General features: G+C 41.6%; 1 protein-coding gene across 1 annotated transcript in view; it reads right to left on the reverse strand.

Annotated features, from left to right (window-relative positions):
- Positions 1 to 21,090, reverse strand: part of PCNX2 (pecanex homolog 2) — a gene marked incomplete at its 3' end in the record, with an annotated part of 251,039 nt that overhangs the window by 203,282 nt on the left and 26,667 nt on the right. The window contains exons 6-8 of the mRNA XM_006027452.1: positions 5,005 to 5,152; positions 4,697 to 4,842; positions 3,049 to 3,142 (exon numbers count right to left, since the gene is read on the reverse strand). Of these exons, the coding sequence (XP_006027514.1) occupies positions 3,049 to 3,142; positions 4,697 to 4,842; positions 5,005 to 5,152 (388 nt within the window). The remainder of the gene's footprint in view (positions 1 to 3,048; positions 3,143 to 4,696; positions 4,843 to 5,004; positions 5,153 to 21,090) is intronic.

Below are 21,090 nucleotides of genomic sequence, written 5' to 3' on the forward strand. Positions count from 1 at the left end.
CTCAACTCGACCTCTGCCTTCCCTTTCAGGGGTTGCAACCCCTTTTAAATCCAGACAGTCATTTGTTCTTTCCCGGGATTTTGGAGTTTGGTCAAACCACTGTGGGTCAGACCGTCTTCAGAACAGCTGGCTTCTAAACTGCCTCAAGCATTTGTGGAGAAGCTGTTATCAGGAGCTATTTTATTCTTCTTGCAAATGTACAGGCATCCCCAACCCTTACCATCACAAAAATAACACTACAACAAACAAAGAAAACATATAATAGTCATAAGCAACAACAGGCAGCCACCACATCCTTCACAATTAACACTGAGACAGGGGTCACTACTGATTTGGGGAATAATGTACTTGGTCACAACTTACCTAGTGACGAGCGTCCCCATCAAAGGTGGGCCCACTCTCAAAGGTATAGTCTCTGTTGAGAGCTCTCCACAGACAGACATACAGAAGAGATTGTAACTGAAGTAACTGTTGTTTACTACTTACATGTTGTGTTATTCTAGTAGATATTTTTTGTCTTTCATAATAAGAATAGATACAGTTAGGAGTCATGAAAAGGGCTTTTTTGCCTGCAAACATTATGTCCTTTTGAAACTGGCAAGAATCCTACCTGACTAATACAGTATGTGTGTATGCGTGTACTAGAAGTGGTATCACATCCCCAGAATGCCACTAAAAAAGACAATTGTAAAGGTTCTACCTGTCACTGTTGTTCCTCTAAGTGCAATTTTTAGTAATATTTGCGGACAGAATACTTAGTATTCGAGATGTTAAATATAATAACCCCTTCTGTTCCATGCTACTACCACTGCATTCCTTCTTGTAGTGTTTGTGTTGCTAGACCAGGCAGCTCTAGCAGCTTCTCTGACCAGGATGGAAAGAGAGATTTTCTGCAAGCTGAGCTAGCCAAACCAAGTTACAGAATGTCCCTGGAACAAATAAATTATACCACAGCCCACTCTTCCCAGTATTTTCTTCTTATTTATCACGCAAATTCTGTATCTTCCTTCATGCTGCCCAACACTTGGAGAAGTGCTTCTCCTACCTTCCAAATGTCTTCTCGAAAAAAATCTCTTGCTAAAAACTTACTCTTAGGAATATTTTCTGTGTTTTTCTGTTCAGTAATCAACTCCATCAGAAGTATTACTACTAAATCTTGCACTGAATTTTTGCCCAACGTAAACTACACTCTTTGAGCTATGCCTTATACAGAGCCCTGTGCATCTCTTATTATGTGCCTCCATTTTATTACTATTGCTATCAGTAATTAGTCTATAGTTTGTATAAAACGAGGCAAAGAGAGAAACTTAATAAACTCTCCATTGTCTGTCCATGCATTGCTCAGAGGAGCTACTGTATACCAGAATGTAGTCAGGGGCTATAGTTGAAATACATAACTAAAGCTTAGGCCCTACCTCAATAAAAAGTACTTGTCTAGATAACTTTGCAAAATCTGTGTTGTCTGTCTGATTCACCTATCTACCCCTGAAAAATTCAACTGTAAACCCAGAATGCTTACAAAGTGGAGTTCTTGGAAAGAAGCTATTAGGGAGATGGGGAAGGTCAGCACTGCTCCTGGGGCCTAGAATAGCTGACCCCATTTCTGTGCTGCAGGAAGCAGAGGAGGCTTTCCCCCAAAAAGAGCACCGAAGGGACCAAGAAATAGAAAGTGGACTGCAGCCTACTTAAACCAAAGGAAACTTAAAAACATATGAGACCAGTATCCTGAGACAAAATACAGCAGCCTGGTGAGTGAGCATTCACTAAAGAAAGCAGTATCAAAGCTGTATTTTTTCTGAGAATAGCAAAATTCTCAAAAAAAAAGTAAAAAATTTTGAGAATTTGTCAAAAGTGTAAGGGTGACCAAAAGAAGTAATGAAATTTGGTCAAATCTGATTAATATTTTTGGATTTAAAATAGGGGGAGAAAATATCAAAAAATGGGGTTTCACATCAACATTTCTAAAACACTGACCTTTCCTTTCAAAACTGACCTAAATTTTAAAAAAAGGTACAAGAGAGTTAGGTAACACTAAAATGAAATTAAATATTTAATTCCAAGTCAATGTCAACATTTCAGTTGTATTGTTCTCCCAAAGACAACACTAATTTTCCACCTTGGGTTGTCCCTAACTTTATTTTTCTTTTTGATCTTTTGGTTTGGCCACTGAACAAAATAACCAGGTCTAGTGTTGGATATTCAGGGGACACTTTGCAAAGATGTCTGTATGTCCATGCTAGGAATGGGGTTAGCTCAATGGAATCATATCACTACATTAATTTAAACATACAACTGAACAACATTCCTAGTTTGCCATGAAAAATATCCCTCCCACCCACGGCCTTTATAAAAATTCTGCAAGTGCTGTAAAAGATGTGAGACCATACCCTTCAGTATACTCATAAAAAACACCTTTCTGCGCAGTTAAATAAAACCCAACAAATCGGAGATGGATTATAACACCAAAGGGATGGGAGAGGAATAGAAAGCAGAGGCAATACAATTAGGATGCTGGGACCATTCTAAAAGCACCTTTGAGGAAAAAAAATACTGTTGAATTGCTTCTGAAGAGTGGTAAAATGATTGTTATATGGACTTCAAGCAGAATGAAGGGCTTATTCTTTGTGCCCAGTAAATCATGATCACTTGCTCTCATATAACATGATAGTAAAAATAATAAGAGGTCAGTGGACAATGACTGAGAGGCAACAGGATTAAGACAAAGGATGGCCTCCTATACCATCCAGATCTATTTCACTTTGTTTTAATTACAAGCACATTTATAGCTCCAAATATTACTTTGGCTGACAGTGAAAACATACAGCAGTTAGTATTTTCTTTTCCATATATTTACCATACAGTGTGGTCACTCCCCCAACCCTGGTTTCTTTGAACATAAAAAAGATTGCATGATTTCACATAACTAAAACAGATTAACACATTTATTCTACACTCCTCCTCTTCATATGTCTCTCTTGCAGCTACAATCAACTTCATAGCCTCCAGCACTGAAAAGTCTAACATGTCTAAAAATAAGCATTTACTTACTGAGCATTTGAAATGCAATCACAATTTGATGTCTGATGTCGAAAATGTCCTTCTTTCTGACTGCCAGTCTTTAAATAACAGGATTTAATTTCCCCTTTAAAACACAAAAACATCAGTTAGAGGATGTAATTATTTGTTTGTATATAACATTTAGTTGCAATCTGGTTTTGGGTTAAAAAAGCCCTATATCCATAAAACAAATACTTTCACTACTTCTTTATATTTGTGATTGGCAACATAAGCTTGTTTTAAAGCTCCCCCAAAAAAAGAATGTTAAACAAATGGAAGACCCAAAACAATCACCAACATATGCACATTTTAAGGCAAAATTTTTTGGGTTTTTTCATGGCCAGTATAAAAGAGTTCTGTGAAAAGTAGAATTCTACCCAAAATTGGACACACAATGCTTTATCCGATAATCCCTTAATGACTGCACAGTAATTTATAAATGTGCAAAGCAAGTCTAAGAACCTGCTGGTGTAAGTGGAGATATTTGATTTGTGTACATTTTACCCTCAGTAAAGGTGTTAGATGACAGAGACAACACAGCAGAGAATTAGAACTAAGGTGGCCGTATTCTACTCCTTCTCCATTCTCTTCCCCACCTCCAATAAAATACATTAATTAGGCAAGACATAAGCATGATTCATTAACTCACAGGCCATGCTACTACCCTGGCTTCCTTACAGCTGTCCTCTAATGGCATCATAGAGCATATAATGAGAAAGGGAGAAAGACAGGACCTTAGGAACCATAAAAGCCAGCTACATAGGAGCTTCCTCCATGCATCTTGGAAGGAGATTGCAAGAAAGCTTAAAGGAGGAAAGAATTCTTGGGCTGCTATTATGCAGACCCACTTGGCCAATGCCTGTAAAACAGAATGTACTGAAACATCAGCCTCTGGACTACTGAAACCAAAGGCATAGCCAAACAGCTTCTCCATCTGGGGTATCCACATGATGCCCGGGGCATCACCAGCTGCTGATCACAGCAGCGTGATCAGCTACTGCTGCAGTTCTGGCTGTTTTTGTGCTCCTTCCACAAAGACAGCACCTGGGACTGCTGACCTGGTTGCCCCCACTCAGTTACACTAGTGGTAAGGGCCTGTAACAGTAACTATTGAGTAACTACTTCACAAGCTGCCCATCTGGAGCTCCCTTACACCAAGGTCAGGTACTGGAAAGGAAAGTGGTTTTTCCATTACCTATTATGAAGATAATTATGGTTCTGATAGATGGGTACCCTGTGTGATGGGAGGCTGCTGGCACCTAAGCTATCACCTATTCACATTCAGCTGAAAGCCCTGACAGCAAGGGCTGGGAACATTTTGTTCAAGCAAATCAAAGAGAGCTCTCGGATCTTGCAACCTCCAAGAGAAGCAGACTAGGCTTGTCTTTAAGGTGTCCCCTTTAAAATATGTTAAACTGTATTCTGTGTGTCAGAAGATTACAGGTCTGAGATAACTCTACTGCATTTTGAACACTTTAGTTATTTTAAATCTGGTATTTGACCACTGAGCCACCTTCCAATTGATGGACACAGAAAATGTTCTTTTCAGTAAAATAAAAAGATATACCTTTTTAGGGACTCCAAGATCTCTTTAAAATTCTCTCCTCATAGTCTAAAAGTTACAGCTTTAAACACTTACCATTCTCATCTATGAAAACATGCATTGCATCCACAGATATCTCATCTTGCATGGAAGCCTCAGGTCCGCTTATAACTTGCAAGACAGAACTATCTTGCTGGGAAGTTACCCGGTAGATTATCTGCCTTTGCCTGCTGCCCTGGTAACTTGACACAAAAATGTTTCAAAACTACTATGAGGAACTTTTTTCTTGCTCTCAAAACAGAAAGAGAGAGAGGTTAATTAAAAGTCAATTCTACTCAGCGTAACAAAACAGCTACCATCATCATAAATTTGAAGTACAAAATTGTAAAGTAAACTGCCCTTACAGTGCTGTAAATTTGCCAGATTCTGGTAACACTGGACTACTCCTAGCATGATCTTGACTTTGTACATCTGATCGTTCCCACTTAGTAACATGCTCGCAGTGCTTTTCCATTTCCATCATTTCTTCTTTCTTCTCTGTTGCCTGGCTATCTGAAAGACACATGAAGTGACCTGTGTAGAGTCTCCCTAAGAAATTATTCTCATTTACTTCTGAATAAGTTAAAGACTGAGGCAGTTATTAACACTTTATTAAATGTAGTTCTAAACTGGGGAACACATAACTATGTTGCTTTAAGAGGCACATGCCTTATTCATGCTCTGCCAGTTAGTGCATACCAAACTCCTGGAAACAAGGCAGTGGTAGCCTGCTGAGAGCATCCCTGAGCACATGCCAGGAAGCATGCCCAAAACAGCCTGAGGGTAGCACTGGGGCATGTGCCTGGTGCTACTCTTTCATAGATTCATAGATGTTAGGGTCGGAAGGGACCTCAACAGATCATCGAGTCTGACCCCCTGCATAAGCAGGAAAGAAATGTCCAATCTAAATCTGCTCTCTGCTAGCTTGTGGCCATTATTTCTTGAACCCCAGGGGGCTCCTTGGTGAATAAAACCTCACCAATTCCCTTCTGTGCCCCCGTGATGAACTTATAGGCAGCCACAAGGTTGCCTCTCAACCTTCTCTTGCGGAGGCTGAAAAGGTCCAGTTTCTCTAGTCTCTCCTCGTAGGGCTTGGTCTGTAGGCCCTTAACCATACGAGTGGCCCTTCTCTGGACCCTGTCCAGGTTATCCGCATCCCTCTTGAAGTGCGGCGCCCAGAATTGCATGCAGTATTCCACCTGCGGTCTGACCAGCGCCCGATAGAGGGGAAGTATCACCTCCTTGGACCTATTCGTCATGCATCTGCTGATGCACAATAAAGTGCCACTGGCTTTTATGATGGCTTCGTCACACTGCCGACTCATGTTCATCTTAGAGTCCACTAGGACTCCGAGATCCCTTTCCACTTCTGTGCCACCCAGCAGGTCATTCCCTAGGCTGTATGTGTGCTGGACATTTTTCCTCCCTAGGTGCAGCACTTTGCATTTCTCCTTGTTGAACTGCATTCTGTTGTTTTCTGCCCACTTGTCTAACCTGTCCAGGTCTGCTTGCAGCTGTTCCCTGCCCTCCGGTGTGTCCACTTCTCCCCATAGCTTTGTGTCATCTGCAAACTTGGACAGAGTACATTTCACTCCCTCGTCCAAGTCGCTGATGAAGACATTGAAGACTATCGGTCCAAGGACCGAGCCCTGCGGGACCCCACTGCCCACACCCTTCCAGGTCGAAGCTGACCCATCCACCATGACTCTCTGGGTGTGACCCTCCAGCCAATTCGCCACCCACCAGACTGTGTAGTCATCCAAGTCACAGCCTCTTAACTTGTTCACCAGTATGGGGTGGGATACTGTATCGAAGGCCTTCCTGAAGTCTAAGTATACGACATCCACCCCTCCTCCTGTGTCCAGGCGTTTCGTAACCTGGTCATAAAAAGAGACTAGACTTAGCAGGCTCCACTGTCTCAGTTTCTGAGATTCAGCACGTGGCCACAGGCAACATAACCAAAAAGGTCCTAATTCCTGCCCTGCTTGCCTCATTGCTCCATAAGAAAGTAATCTGCAATAGGTCTATCTCAGAAATAGACTGTTCCCCTTCTGCACCAGAGGCTGGTATACTGGTGGAGGAGGCAGATGCGAGTTAGTGGCTATTTTCTACCCCTGTCCACATTAAGTCTGCTTCTAGCTTTGAACACTTTGTTATTACATAGTGATGGTCCTCATTAGTTAATAATACTTGCACTGATTAGCTAAAAATCATGGAACACCATGATTATCATATTGATAATGAAAGAATAACGTCTTTAAGTGATTTCAGGTGTAACCAGAACAGTGATTTTTCTACAGTTCTAGGTTTTAAATTAAGAATTCTGGGATTTGTTGGGCCAGGCAACCCATTGGAAAAACACCCTACATAGCCCTTGGGTTCCAGCTTTCCCTGGGGAAGTATCCATCCAGTCTCCTCACAATACCAGCTGCTCAAGTACTACAGTGATACATGCCATAGAAACGTACTCGTCATAAGAAAACCACAGCAATGTCCCCACAAAAAGCTTTGTTACCTTGAACTTAAGGTTGCTCAACAACTGGATTTCCTGCCTAAACAATTATTAAACCCCAAGGAAGTCATTGGGCAAGCCAACCTTAATGTCCCTGCCAACTTCAATTCACATGATATACAAAAGAAATAGCAGTCCCCCAAACACTTGCAAAATGCTGAACTCCACAACAAATCCACTTCCTTTTCTGCATCACCATCAATGTCACTATTGCTGAGAAAACCAATTACAGATATAACATGAACTGCAAGACCAGATCTTACTCACCAAATCTCAGCCCCTAGTAGGGAGAGCAGGAGCATAAACCTTATTAACCTTATGTCCCAAAAGTTACCTAATAAGCCAGGATAACCCAGCAGACAGGGCAGGCAGCCCGGGCTAGGCAGCAGAGCCAAGAAGACAGTGCCACATGGAAGGTCTACAAGACCCAATGTTCCACAGACCTCTATAATGAAAAACAAATTATCATTAGCAAAGGCGAATAACAACATGATTGTTGTTCCGTTTTGAATTTTTCTTTTTTGCCATGAGCTTCCTTACTCTGTGCTTCTGCTGTGATAGGCTAACTGCTGTGAAGAATTGAAAAGGAAAAGAATATTTCAAAAAGGAGCAGTATTTTGAAAAATATGGCAGAAGCAATTGTGAAAAAGGACAGCAAGGTTAATCTTTTCCCTCCTTATCTGTGCATTTTCTTGTCTAATTTGGTTTTTAACTTCACTTTAAGAGCAAAACTTCACCCTATCTTAACTATGGAGGTGCTCTAAACCAGGCATCTCCATAATCCCATAACTATAACCCTGAGGGCTGAGGGTGTTGGGGAAGTCTAACTGAAACTATTTTCCCAACAGACTCGGAATATTTAAGGATTAAGAATAATTGATAGCCAGCAAAAAGTCATGACACTAATAATCTAATTGGTCCCACACTACCTAAAGCCAGCTGTAGGGCTAGAACAATTATAAAGATTTTTTTAGCTCTATTACTTAGTGGCTTAAAAAAAATCTCATTTTTTTTTTTTTATATTTTAGGCCTTCCAGATAATAAATACTAAATATCTAGTTCTCCTAGCACTAGAAATATATGTCAGTACGCTAAAAGCTGTGTTATCCGGCACTTTACCATCCAGAATGCTTTATTAACCAGCATGGGGGGACTGTGATTTAACTTGAACCAGGAATGGGTTTGAGACAGAAGTTTCATAAACTGGTTTGACCCAAATCAGTTAAGTCTGATACTACATGCAGTAAAAACGAAACCACCTGCCGATCAACGTGGCAAAAGTGAAACCGGAAGTCCCACCATGGCACTTCTGGTTTCACCAAGTCTCACATCTTCCTCATTTGCCATGGCCCGGGGCAAAGCAGCCTGCATGGGGCCCCCTTCCCTGTCCCCCAGCGCACTGATGCCAGGGAGTGAAAGCCCTTGAGCACCAGATGCAGTGGGGGGGCAGCAACCCAAACAGGCAAAGATGCCTCTCAGGTAACCAGCATATTTGGGTATCCGGCACCCCTGGGTCTGGCTGCAGTGAGTGACTTCTTACCAAAAACCTACTCTCTCTTGCACTCAAATTCACTAGGATGAAACTGTTGAGCTTTCTAGTTAAGTTAATCTGGGAAACAAATTCCAATATTTGTGCACGCAGAACTGAAGACTAGTCTGTGCACAGTTTTTGTACCAGCTGGATTATTTTGGTTATGGGTGTGGTATTTTTTGATACAGTTATACTGGTATCACTCCTAACATGGATACAGTTACATCGGGATAAAGATGCACTGGAACATCTTACACTGATGGATGTGGGGGAGTCAGGTGGATGTGGCATACTTTGATTTTAGCAGTGCTTTTGATACGATATCCCACAATATTCTCACAGGCAAGCTAAGGAAGTATGGGCTGGATGAACGCACTGTAAGGTGGATAGAAAGCTGGCTGAAGCATTGGGCTCAAAGAGTAGTAATCAATGGCTCAATGTCTAGATGGCAGCCAATATCAAGTGAAATGCCCCAGGGGTTGGTCCTGGGGCCAATTTTGTTCATTGTATTCATCAGTGACCTGGAAAATCATAGTATCATAGTACTTAGGGTCAGAAGGGACCTAAACAGATTATAAGGTCCAACCCCATAGAGTGGGGCATACAGTGCCCCCTCAGCAAGCTTGCAGATGACACCAAGCTGTGGGGAGTATTAGATACACTGGAGGGTAGGGCTAGAATTCAGAGTGATCTAGACGAATTAGAGGATTGGGCCAAAAGGAATCTCAGGAGGTTCAACAAGGACAAGTGCAAAGTGCTGTGCTTAGGACTGAACAATCCCATGCACCAGTACAGGCTGGAGGCTGACTGCTGGGAAGCAGGTCTGCAGAAAAGGACCTGGGGGTTACAGTGAACAATAAGCTGAATATGAGCCAGCAGTGTGTCCTTGTTGCCAAGAAGGTTAATGGCATACTGGGCTGCATTGGTAGGAGTGTTGCCAGTAGGTCACGGGAAGTGATTATTCCCCTCTATTCAGCATTAGTGAGGCCACATCTGCAGTACTATGTTCAGTTTTGGGTTCCTCACTACAGAGATGTGGACAAATTGGAGACAGTCCAGCAGAGGGTGACAAAAATGTTGATGTGGCTAGGGAACAGGACTTATGAGTAAAGACTGAGGGACCTGGGCTTACTTAGCCTAGAGAAGAGGAGACTGAGAGGGGACTTAATAGTAGCCTTCAACTACCTGAAGGGGGGTTTGAAAGAGGATGGAGCTAGACTGGTTCTCAGTAGTGGCAGATGACAGAACAAGGAGCAGTGGTCTCAAGTTGGAGCAAGGGAAGTTTAGGTTAGATATTAGGAAGGATTTTCTCACTAGGAAGGTAATAAAACACTGGAACAGGTTACTCAGGGAGGTTGAGGAATCTCCATCCTTATTCCTATATGGGAATAAACTATATTTCTGTAAGTACTTTTAGGCTTGATTTATACTTATAAGTTGTTGTTATAACTATACCACTTGAGAGTAGACACCAGTGATTCTTAACCACGGTGCCATGAAGTGGCACACAATATTAGCACCGTTAGGTGTATAAACGCCTACACGATTCACAAAATCAACCCAGAGATGTCAAATAGAAATTCATAGGGTCAAAAACTTCCAGACTTGTTGTGGTCATTCTGAGTTCTTTGCAACAGAAGAATGCTCTATTATTTTTCTGTACTCCAAAAATAAGTGAAAGCTAAGATCTGGCATTTTCCAATGGGTGCCCCGAGTCTAAAAAGGGTGAGAACCACTGGTGCACATGCACAAAATAATCATTGCATCCTGACCTGACAATGGATTGGCAAAATCCCTAATGTAAACACAGCTCTGCTAACAAGAGAGTTATCTGGCTTATGTAGCATATTCCATTAGAAAAGGGGTTTAACATATGCCATCAAAAAATCCTTTTGACAGGATAAGCCAGTGGTGCTCAACCTATGATCCCCACAGGCCAGATGTGGCCTGCAAAGCCCATGGGAACAGACTATCACGCAACACCATGCTCCTGTCTGAGCTCACCGTATGTTAGCATGGGCTCTTGCCAGAGCAGCCACTTTTGCATAACTCCAGAACTCAGGGAGCAAACATCACCGCCTGTCTCTTCTTTTTTACTTCCACTAAATTTAGTAACAGAGTAAGAGGGAACTAGGGGCAGTGACAGTCATCCCTGAGTTTCAAAGCTGAGCAAAAGCGATAACTCTAGCCAGAGCATGTGCTGACAACTGGTGATCTGAAAGAGCTAACTGAGCATGTGAAGTTCTAGCAATGCTTTTCTATGTGGTCCTCAGGCCATTTCTGATTTTAAGCTTTTCCCACTTGTAAAAAGGTTGAGCAGCACTGCAATAAGCTGTGAACCTCGGGGAGAGTCTGCAGGTATAACTATATGGCTTTCTCTTATATAGATATGTCCTGTATCCATCATTATAGTTATAATAAAAATGTTCATGTGTGTTGACAACTTGTCTATCTGACATGATATGGCCATCATTATTTCTGGGGGATGTTGTTTTATTATCTCAAGTAATTGTCTCAGTTAAATATTATTCTATGAGCCCTGTTGTTTCTGTTTTAAAATATTGTGAAAAGTACCACAGTTAACTATCCTAGCCTGAAGTCTGACAGAAGGCAGGATAAATTTGCACCTTATAGACTAAGCCCGAGATATATAGCATAAGTTTTTGTGAGCCCAAGCTTACTTCATCAAATCCTGTGAAAAGACATGCACGGAGCAGTATATAAAATGGAGAGCGATTTGAATACAAAAGGCAGGACGCCAGCTGTGCCCCCTCATTAATACAGACCACATCATTGCTGGACCAAATAATACAGAATATAATATCCAACGCTCATTCACCAGCAACTCTACCAATGTCATATACATCATCACCTGCTTAGTGCTCCCATGTTGCCTACACTGGACAGATGGGGTAACCCCCTATGAGTAAGAATGAATGAACACCAATTTGACATCAGCTACAGAAAGACACAAAGGTCTGTGGCAGAACACTTCAACTTTCCCGGACATTTCATCGCAGACTTCTGAGTGGCTATTCTTTAGCAGTAAAACTTTAAAAAACAACTTAAATGAAAAACTGTGGAACAAAATATCCACAGATGGACTGTGTTAAGTATATTTTAAACAGGATCTACAACTTTTCATCCCACTACATGGATTAGCTTTTCTAACTCCTTTATTCCTGTGGGTTAATTGCTTGCTTGTCTGCCTCTCCCAGCATTGCCCCTCTCTCTTCCCTTCCTGCTTTTTGTATTCAAATCACTCTCCTTATTCTATAAACTGCAGTATCTTTCCTTTCACAGCACCTGACAAAGTGAGTTTGGGCTCAGGAAAGCTTATGATCTATATAGATATAACTATATATAGATATACAAATATAATTCTCTCTCAATAACATCTAGCTTGTATATGATTTAGTTCTCACTTTTACAGCAACATTTTATTTATTATTTAAGTCTCAGTTTATTAAAGTGAGTTGGGGCTAATGAAAGCTTATGATCCATCTATCTACTATCTATCTATCTATCTCTCAATAACTTCTACCTTGTATTCGATTTAGTTCTCACTTTTAGTGACATTTTATTTTACATTATTTCAACATGCCAACTGGTTTGAAATCTGCATTTGCTCATGCAGAACTGCACTACTCTGGTCAGGGTTTCACCTACTCCATAATTCCTTTAACACAGAATCTGCTCCTTTTGGCAGAATTCTACTCTGGAATATACACTTCCAGTTTAAAATATTTTATTTTTTAGCCCACCTGCTTGCATATTTAATTTTGTTTTCAGATGGTTTCACATTTCCAGTGTTCACAGCAGGTGTGAATGGGCATTCATACCTATGGGGTATACACTCTGGGTGTGTCTACACTTGTATTGTATTGTATTGACTTGTATTAGCCAGTACTAAATAAATGAGCAGCAACCAGAGTTCCTGTACAGTAGCACCGGTGAATGTCTTTTAAATGACGCTACTGCACAGTAGCGAATACTGTGCAGTAGTGTATTAGCACTGTCTGTGCTGTTAGGTGCTACTGTGCAGTATTATTAGGCTACTGCACAGTCAGCGTCTCATGTAGTTGCACCCTCTTGAGACTTAAAGATGAGATTGTAATTGACAACATTCTTGGTTAATTCACTGCTGATTGTTTTAGCAGAAGTACCTAGTTAACCTGATTTTCCATACTGTCTCAAACTGCTTGCCATGGTGCCAAAAATCTATTTTAAAATAAGGTTATCTGATGTTGAGACAGAGTGTGATAGCACCCAGGGTGTCTGCCACAGAAACTAGATTGCTGTAGAATTTACCCAGCTTTTTGTAAGAGTACAGAGAATTATAGTCATCTCTGTCTTCTACCACTGCTGCTAGCCACTCATTTCAACAGTGTACATGTCCTCTTCCTGGTTCTTCAGACCCAGCAGAGAACAGTCTGATGGAGTGTGAAAGTACTATGAGCCATTCACTTGTACCCGCATGGAAGTCAATGGCAACACACTAAAAGAGGGACAGAATTTTACCCTTTGAAGCACTCTTTTCTGTTTTTATGTTCATGGGCTTTTTTGATTAAGGTCACTGCAGTAGACCAAATTTTGTGCCTATAGAACAAGAAGAATCATGAGTGTGTGTGTGTATCATGAAAGACAGGTTTCCCTGTGATTAAAAGCTTGGCTAAATAAGCATATGTAATATCATGCATTGCAATTTTAGCAGCAAATCACTGATGTCATATACTATCCTACTTCCCTCTGTACCTTAACTCAGGGCCTGCATATAACATTCTAGCAGACTCATTTTGTAATAATGTGGGCCTCTTTTTCATTCTTTATTTTTTCCCATAATCTCTAGCTTGTCTGAAAGCAAAGCTCTGAAACCTTCCAGCTGGTGGTTAGTGTAATTTGATAAACTTCACATCTATATTTTCAACAGCAGATTTAAAACTACTGATCTAATTTTCCCTGAACATTTGTCCCTAAATATCTACAAGTGTTCATCCCTTCCCTTCAAATTTGCTATACCATCCCCAGATGGAAGTTTGCACTTCACAGGGCCAGGGCTGTCTGCCTTTGCTGTCAGTCCCAGAAAAGTATTTCCAGTCTTCTGCAACTTTAAACAAGCAAAGATTCTTCAAAAGCAAAAGACTCAATGACTCGTTAATAGGTACTTACATCCTAAAGCATTTTTCATCAAAAGATCTGAGTGTTTTAAAGTAGGTCAGTATCATTATCATCACACCCATTTAGAGGTGTAAATGCTGAGGTACAGACAGAAGTGACATCCCAAGGTCACCTCCGAGACCAAAATAAAACCAAGTTTTTTGAATCCCACTGGATCTAATCTGATAACTCAAAGTTATCTTAACATCATCAAAAATAGCTTGAACTTGCCATCACCTTGGTAGCCTTCAATACTTAAATTTGAACATGTCCTTAAAAGTAAATTCTAACTTATAAACATAGAAAATGTTTTTCTTTGCAGATACAAAAGAAACCCCAGAAAAGAGGTACCCTTTGCAGGTACCAACCCCAGAAAAGAGGAAGGGTGTTGTTTCTACAGTCCGCAACATGGATGAGTACCTTGAATAAAACCAGATGGTGCAACAAATGAATTCAGGCCAAACCATTCTGGTTTGTGTTCTTCTGTCTTGGTTTCTACTCCTATAGCAGATCGTATTTCCCGAGAGATAATGTTATCTGTCCTAGATTCCAAGTCAATTATGTCAGAACAAAGAGTACAAAAGCTTCCATCCCACATAAGTTTGATATATACAAATCTTACTCTGCTACAGACAAGTCAGTGGAGCAATCAACCAGCACAGAAACAAACCTTGATTTGCACAAACCTGTGCATTAGAGACATTTTTCCTAGGAGACTTTAAAACTGCCTCGGAGGGCCAAGTTACAAGGAACACTTCATACATATTAAATGCACTTAATACATGCTATGTTCACTTATGTCATAGAAAACTTACAATTTTTCAGGCGAGGAGTATCTCCAAATCATATGGAGCGCATCTACTCATGCCAGTTTAAGGCACATTAGCCATTTAAGGAGCATTAAGGGCACGGGTCTACATGCGCACGCTCTTAATGCACCTTAAAAATGGTGATTTTAGGCTATTCGCACCTAAATTTGATACCTACAAAAGCAAGTATCAAATTTATGCATGAATAGCTAAAGTGCCTTAACACATATGTAGATGCGCTAAGGTGCATTAAGGTACATTGACAGAGTTGGGACTAACTTTACTCCCAAGTCAGTCTGCACACCACGTTAAGGCGCCTTAGCATGTGCATGTGTAGATGCACGCCTAAATTACCTTAATGCACATTAGGCAAATGTGCATTAAGTTTAGGTGCGCACAAAAGCACGTGTAGGCATGCCCATTAAGTAACACATGTTCAGCTACCATTAGCCTGCTCCATGGAGATAATACAAACAATTTGTGGTCCTCTAGCAGCCCAAGCTACCCACTCCCAGCACCACCCACTCTACTGCCCAGAGAGGTGGTACCAACCCCAGAACAACACCCCCTGGTTGCTATCGGGGGGGTGACCCCAGACCACATGGCATCACCCTGAGCACCCACTGAAAGCCTCAACATTCACCTGGGTGCAGAAGCAGCAATCAGTACAGATTACTGGGCCAATTAAGGTGCTCAATGGCTGGGCCAGTTATAGTTAACCCTAGTTAAGCAGGGATATGGCTTCATGAGTCAGGGGAGTAGCAGGTAGGTCAGCTCCCCGATGATCAATGGAGGTCAGCCCATCCACATCCATTGTGTAAGCACCAGGAGAGAAGGCCCCTGCTCCATCATCTCTGCAACACCAGAGGTCCTGAATACGTGTGTGTAATGTATCTGGTCCAACCACTCAACAATGAAGTCAGTGAAGAGCCACTTGTGGTCCACAACTCCCTGGCGCATAACTGAAAAGAACTCCTTAGAGTTTATGTAATCTGAGATGCACTGATGGGGGCACAGAATGGGTACATCAGTCCCACTGACAGCCATCACAGGTTAGAATGCCCATCAGTTCGAATCGAATGATAACCTCCCATAAGTCTCTAATCCAGATTCACTGAGGGCCCAGCTCTTCAAGGATGGCGTTGCATGCTTCATGCCTGGCTGTCTTCACCGTCCTCCACCCCATGCTGAACTGGTTGGTGACAGAATGGAAGCTGTGGGTGTTTGCCAACTTCCAAATAACCATGGCCATGCATCTATCAGTGGACACTAGGTGCCAAAGCCCAATGTCCTGGCACTGAAGCTTGGGACAAAATGTCAACAAATGTGTCAGAACATTGTAAAGTTTCACCACCACTGCTTGTCATCTCAGCAGAAACTGCTTCCACCCATTTGAGCTCACCAGTAGCACCCAGCAATGATAAGGTGCCATCTGATATCGGACCTACAGGACCCTGACTTGCACGGCAGCATGTTGTTCCTCCTGCAAATGAGCCAGTATGATGCTCATGCCAGTATCATAGTCCTCTGAGAAGCATCTCACCAGGGCCATGAGTATGCTATGCTGAAGCATGGAGTGCCCGTGGATTATAGCAGTCAGGGCAAGGATTTGCTTGATTCCACTACTCATTAGGGGTGTGCGAAGCGGGCAGTATTCGATTTGGATCCAGATTCGGCCCGATTCGGGGGACAGCGATTCAATTTGCTAATTCAGATCACTGTCCCAATTCGATTCAGCCGAATCTGAATCTGAAGATATATTTTTTCTACATACCTCGAGGTACCAAGCATGGCTAATGAATGCTGAGATGGTGGGACAGATGGAGCATCCTGCAGAAGCGTGAGGACATCCCCCGCACACTCGTCGACAGACCTGGAAGTGGGCCAGAATCCAGCCCACCTCCAGGTCCGTCACAAAACACGTAGGGATCCCCCCATGGCCCCCAACTCACCAATCGGCCGTAGGGGAACCCTGGGTCCCCCCCCAGACCCAGGAGACACCAGTCACTGAGCCGGGGGATGAGGTGGTCCCCCACGCACTCCACGGCGGACCCAGAAGCATGTGGTTCACTGCCAAGCACATGGGGGACTCCCCCGCACTCCCATGGGACACTCCATCCACCCCACTATCTCAGGGTTCATAAGCCACACCTAGTACCTCGAGGTACATAGAAAAAAAAGACATATAAAGCTGTGTCTATGGCCAATTCGTCAAATCTCTCCGAATCAAATCAGAGGCTTCCGAATCGATTCAGAGAGATTAGTGGGTCTCCTAATTCAATTCAGATTCGGGCACCGAATTGCGCCGAATCAAATCAGCAACTAAAGCTTTACATAGCCCTACTACTCATCTCCAGCATGCACCTGGAAATCTGGTGCCATCTGAAACAGTAAGTCAAACAGAGCTCACCAGTAGTCACATCACATCATCACTTCACCTCACTTAACCGGCACCTTCATCTATGCTTGGCTGTTTTCAGCTGGTATCATAAATATGGGAATGCCAGCACGACATGTCAGGCAGCCTGCTTGCTGGCCCTCTAGCAGCAGAGCATGAGCTGTGCATGTAAGGTTCATAGTAAATATGGTTGTGCAACTGCTCAGAACATGTTCTAACTTTAACACTGCATAATGGTCCACAAAGTTTAACACATACCTAGAGTCCTGTGTGACAAGGCACTGACTGAAACTCCCTTCTGTGTGGGTGGTAAGAGTTTAACCAAGGTTAAAACCATTATTGGCCTAAAAGTAAGAGTATTTCAAAATCTCTAAAAATCAAAATCTATTTTAACAATGGTGTAAGAGATAATAAATAGGGTCTGAATCTCTTTGTGCCACATTTTAATGAATAATATAAGTAGTAAGGTCTTCTTGTAGACACAGTGATATATATTGTCTTTCCTGCATTTCATCTGAGCACAAGATCCTTCATTTATACATGACCAATCAGTTCCAAACCTCTTCCAATCACTACAAGAAAATTATCCTGATCACTTGCTCTCTGCAAATTACACAAAATGTTTAGTCATTCCTACATTAGATTTCTGAATGCTAAGCTTTCTAGAACTAAGAGTGCATCTGGAGGTCCAGGTTTCTCATATTCTTTAATGTGTTCTTCTATGCCATATATTTATGACCATTTGAAGGAGGACTTCCTCTGTCAATTAAGCTGGTTAAGGTGTAATTAGCCTAAGTAATTCCATTGAGGTTGTTTGACTTTTCCAGACACTTTTCATTTTTTGTAAAATCAACCCTTCCACACATGCATATAATTTACCTTCCACACATGCATATAATTTTAATACAAATATATTTTTTTTTAATTATTGTACAAACTGTAATTAACTGCTGCTGCAGAGCCAGGAACTTTAAGTTTGTAATTACAATGTCATAAAAAAAAAGAAAAGAAAAAGTCTGTGTCAAAGAAATCAAGCAGTATTTTGCAGCAACATCAGATTGTGTTTATCTTGGATTAGTGTCCGCAAACCAGATTAAATTTGCTTGCCTTTAAAAATAATTGTCTTTTAACCATCTAACTCTTTCACGCGTAGAGCACTGTGCAACAACAAATGGACTCCATCTAGACTGTAGTAACTGGATCTTTATTAAGTGCATTGTACATAATGCTGTTGCTTGCAGCCATGTGATGCACTATACAGGCCACCCCCCACTTAAGGCTGTTTCACTCAGTGTTATTTCACTACAGCACTCATTTTACATTGATACCTGATTCCACTTAGCGCTCAGCGATTTTGTTATAACACTTGCGGGCATCCAACAGCTGGTACTGAAACTGGCACTAATCCTAGCAGCCCTAATTCTGATGGTTTTAGAAAGTGAAAAGTGAAAGTTGGTTTCACTTAATGCTTGGTTTCACTTAACACTCAGTTTTTCAGGAACCAATTACAAGTGCTAAGTGGGGGTTGCCTATACTGAGCACAGCAGCTCACTGCCTGAGCACATGAAGCTTCCTGGAAGCTAACTGGTATCATTCTCAAAATCATCCGTCCTACAAATCCTGTTCAAACCTACAGGTTCCCTGCAACTTGTTATACTGGCTGTAATTGAAAAGTTCACATTTATTGTGTCCTCCAATAACCCCATAACTTTATTCAGAACACTACCAGAGAATACTTTCAAACTGCTGCTTACAAGATGTATTAGCTTACATTAGGCATTCTTCCTGATCCCTTTCTAGTTTCTTCTAAGATGTTACATATTGAACTGAAATCAACTGAGTCTGAGGAAGGAGAAGCAGTGCTAAAATCCAGCCTCTTTCCACTGTAGCTGATTTGTTACTCAGTTCTCTTGCTCTCCTTAGCTCTTTGCTAACTCGTAAGTCAGTGGTATTCTCTTTACTTCTACCAGGCCAGCTATTCCACTACTGTCTGACAGACAGCTTGATTCAGCTGTACTGGATGTCGAACCCTTGCCCATGCTTCCCTGCTACCCTTGCTTGGCAAGTGTGAAACTCCCTATTATGTATTTGTCTCAACAAAATGCCCTAGAGCCCTATGGACAAGAACTACCCTGCACTAGACACTTTACAAACAGAACTAAACCCAAAACTTCTACCTGTTCTGGGGAGGGGCGGGGAAAGAAAGAGAAAAATATTTTCTTAGCCTGAACTCTATGCCTTAACCCAATACTGAAAAAGTATTTGAGCTCTCACTTTGTAATCATATTTCTGGCATAAACCACTCCAACAGAGAATTTCCTCAACAGTGGGAAAGTAAGTAACAAATCTGCCTAATTATTCTAAGACTTCAGGACTGAATTTGCCATTGTAAAGAATTGATTCCTTCCTATCTTCTAAAAACACTTCTCTTCTAAAGTGTTTTTAGAAATCTATGGCACTAAGTTCAAAAAGTAAAATAGTGATAATATATCCTTCCTCTTCAGGGATGTAGGTAAAAGGAGCTAAATATGCACTAGGTAGAGAGGGGGTTGTGGTATTCATAGCCAAAATGACTGCCTTTGGGCACACAATGGTTGTCTCCTCACCTAACACAGCAGCCCAGGGAAAGCTCCTATATGCTCAGCGGTACTGGCCAATAAAAGTATAGGATTGATTTAAAAAAGGGACAGCATTCTCACATGTATGGACAGCCATGGCTGTAGATGAACGACAACTTGAGTTTGTCCATATGGGAGACTACCAGTTGCGTATCTGAACTAATAATTTCCCCTCAGTTTTGTTATGGCATCTGTGGACATCCTGATCCATTCTGATCAGTGGTTACTTCCTTTACTTGAGTTTAACCCTGCTATTAAGACAATAAATCATGCTTTAACATTCACCACGCTACCAGTGTTTCTCCCTCTGAAAACCATTTATAAATTGGTTTTATTTTTGTCATCTCAAAACTTTTTTTTTTTTTAGCTAGAACACTGCAAAGTGTTTTTTTTATTTTATTCCTCATATGTAGTGCTTCCTCAGTTTTAGTCATCTAACCACAGATGTCTCAGTTTAGCTATTGTTTTGAAGAAACTTAGATGCTACAACACTTACAAACAATAGCCCTATGAACTGGAGTGGAAGGCATTGGGATAGAGTGCTAACAAAAATGGGAGCAAATAGAAGGTCACTGGGAAGCCATATTCACGTATGTAAGGTAAAGCTAATGTGTAAATGAAAAACTCTCTTCATTTGCTAAGAGCTATTGTATAAGTTCTTTCCTACCTGTTAGAACTATAATATAGGAGCTTTATTGCAAGAGTCACTAGGTCAATTAAACCACAAAATTCTGAAAGTTATTGGTAATAATACTAACTACCAGGACTGTTACTCTTGTAAAAAGGCTTGTGGTTTGTCTGGTTTGAGTGGGACACAAGACATTACAGTACCAAGCCACAAATTTTAAAAAGATAAAGACAGCACTCTTTGTGAACCCTGGACTTTCTATTAGCAAAAACAACTTAGAAACAACATTAGCCAGTCACTGTACAAATGTAAAATTAGTAAGAAATGTTGTGTTATAAAAGGTTAATTGCTACACTGGATAGTTGGAAGAAGCTCACCACTGTGATCCAGAGGTTACCTATACCTATCCTTCCAGGAATTGTAAGTATGTCTTCATACTTATTTTTGGTATGTCTTTCTATTTATTAGGGCTGTGTGAAGCTTCAGTTGCCGATTCGATTTGGAGGAAATTCGGCCCGATTTGGAAGCCGAATCTCCAAATTCGAATCAAATCGGGAGACCAATAAAAAGGTCCGAATCGATCTGAAGCCTCCAAATCTGTTCGGAAAAAGATTTGGAGGAGACTTGGAGATTCAAGCAGTCCCCACTCGTTGCCGTAGGGAACTTAACACGGACTCCAAACCGGTAAGTACGAGGTGGAGGGGCAGCGACTGGAGGAGCAGGGAGGGGGCCATGGGGGGACCCTCTCCAGGTCCCATCCCCTGCCTGCTCCCCCAGTCCCCCTGAGTGCCCCCGACC

This window comes from Alligator sinensis, unplaced genomic scaffold (assembly GCF_000455745.1).
Source record: "Alligator sinensis unplaced genomic scaffold, ASM45574v1 scaffold93_1, whole genome shotgun sequence".
In the NCBI taxonomy this organism is placed as follows: Eukaryota; Metazoa; Chordata; order Crocodylia; family Alligatoridae; genus Alligator; species Alligator sinensis.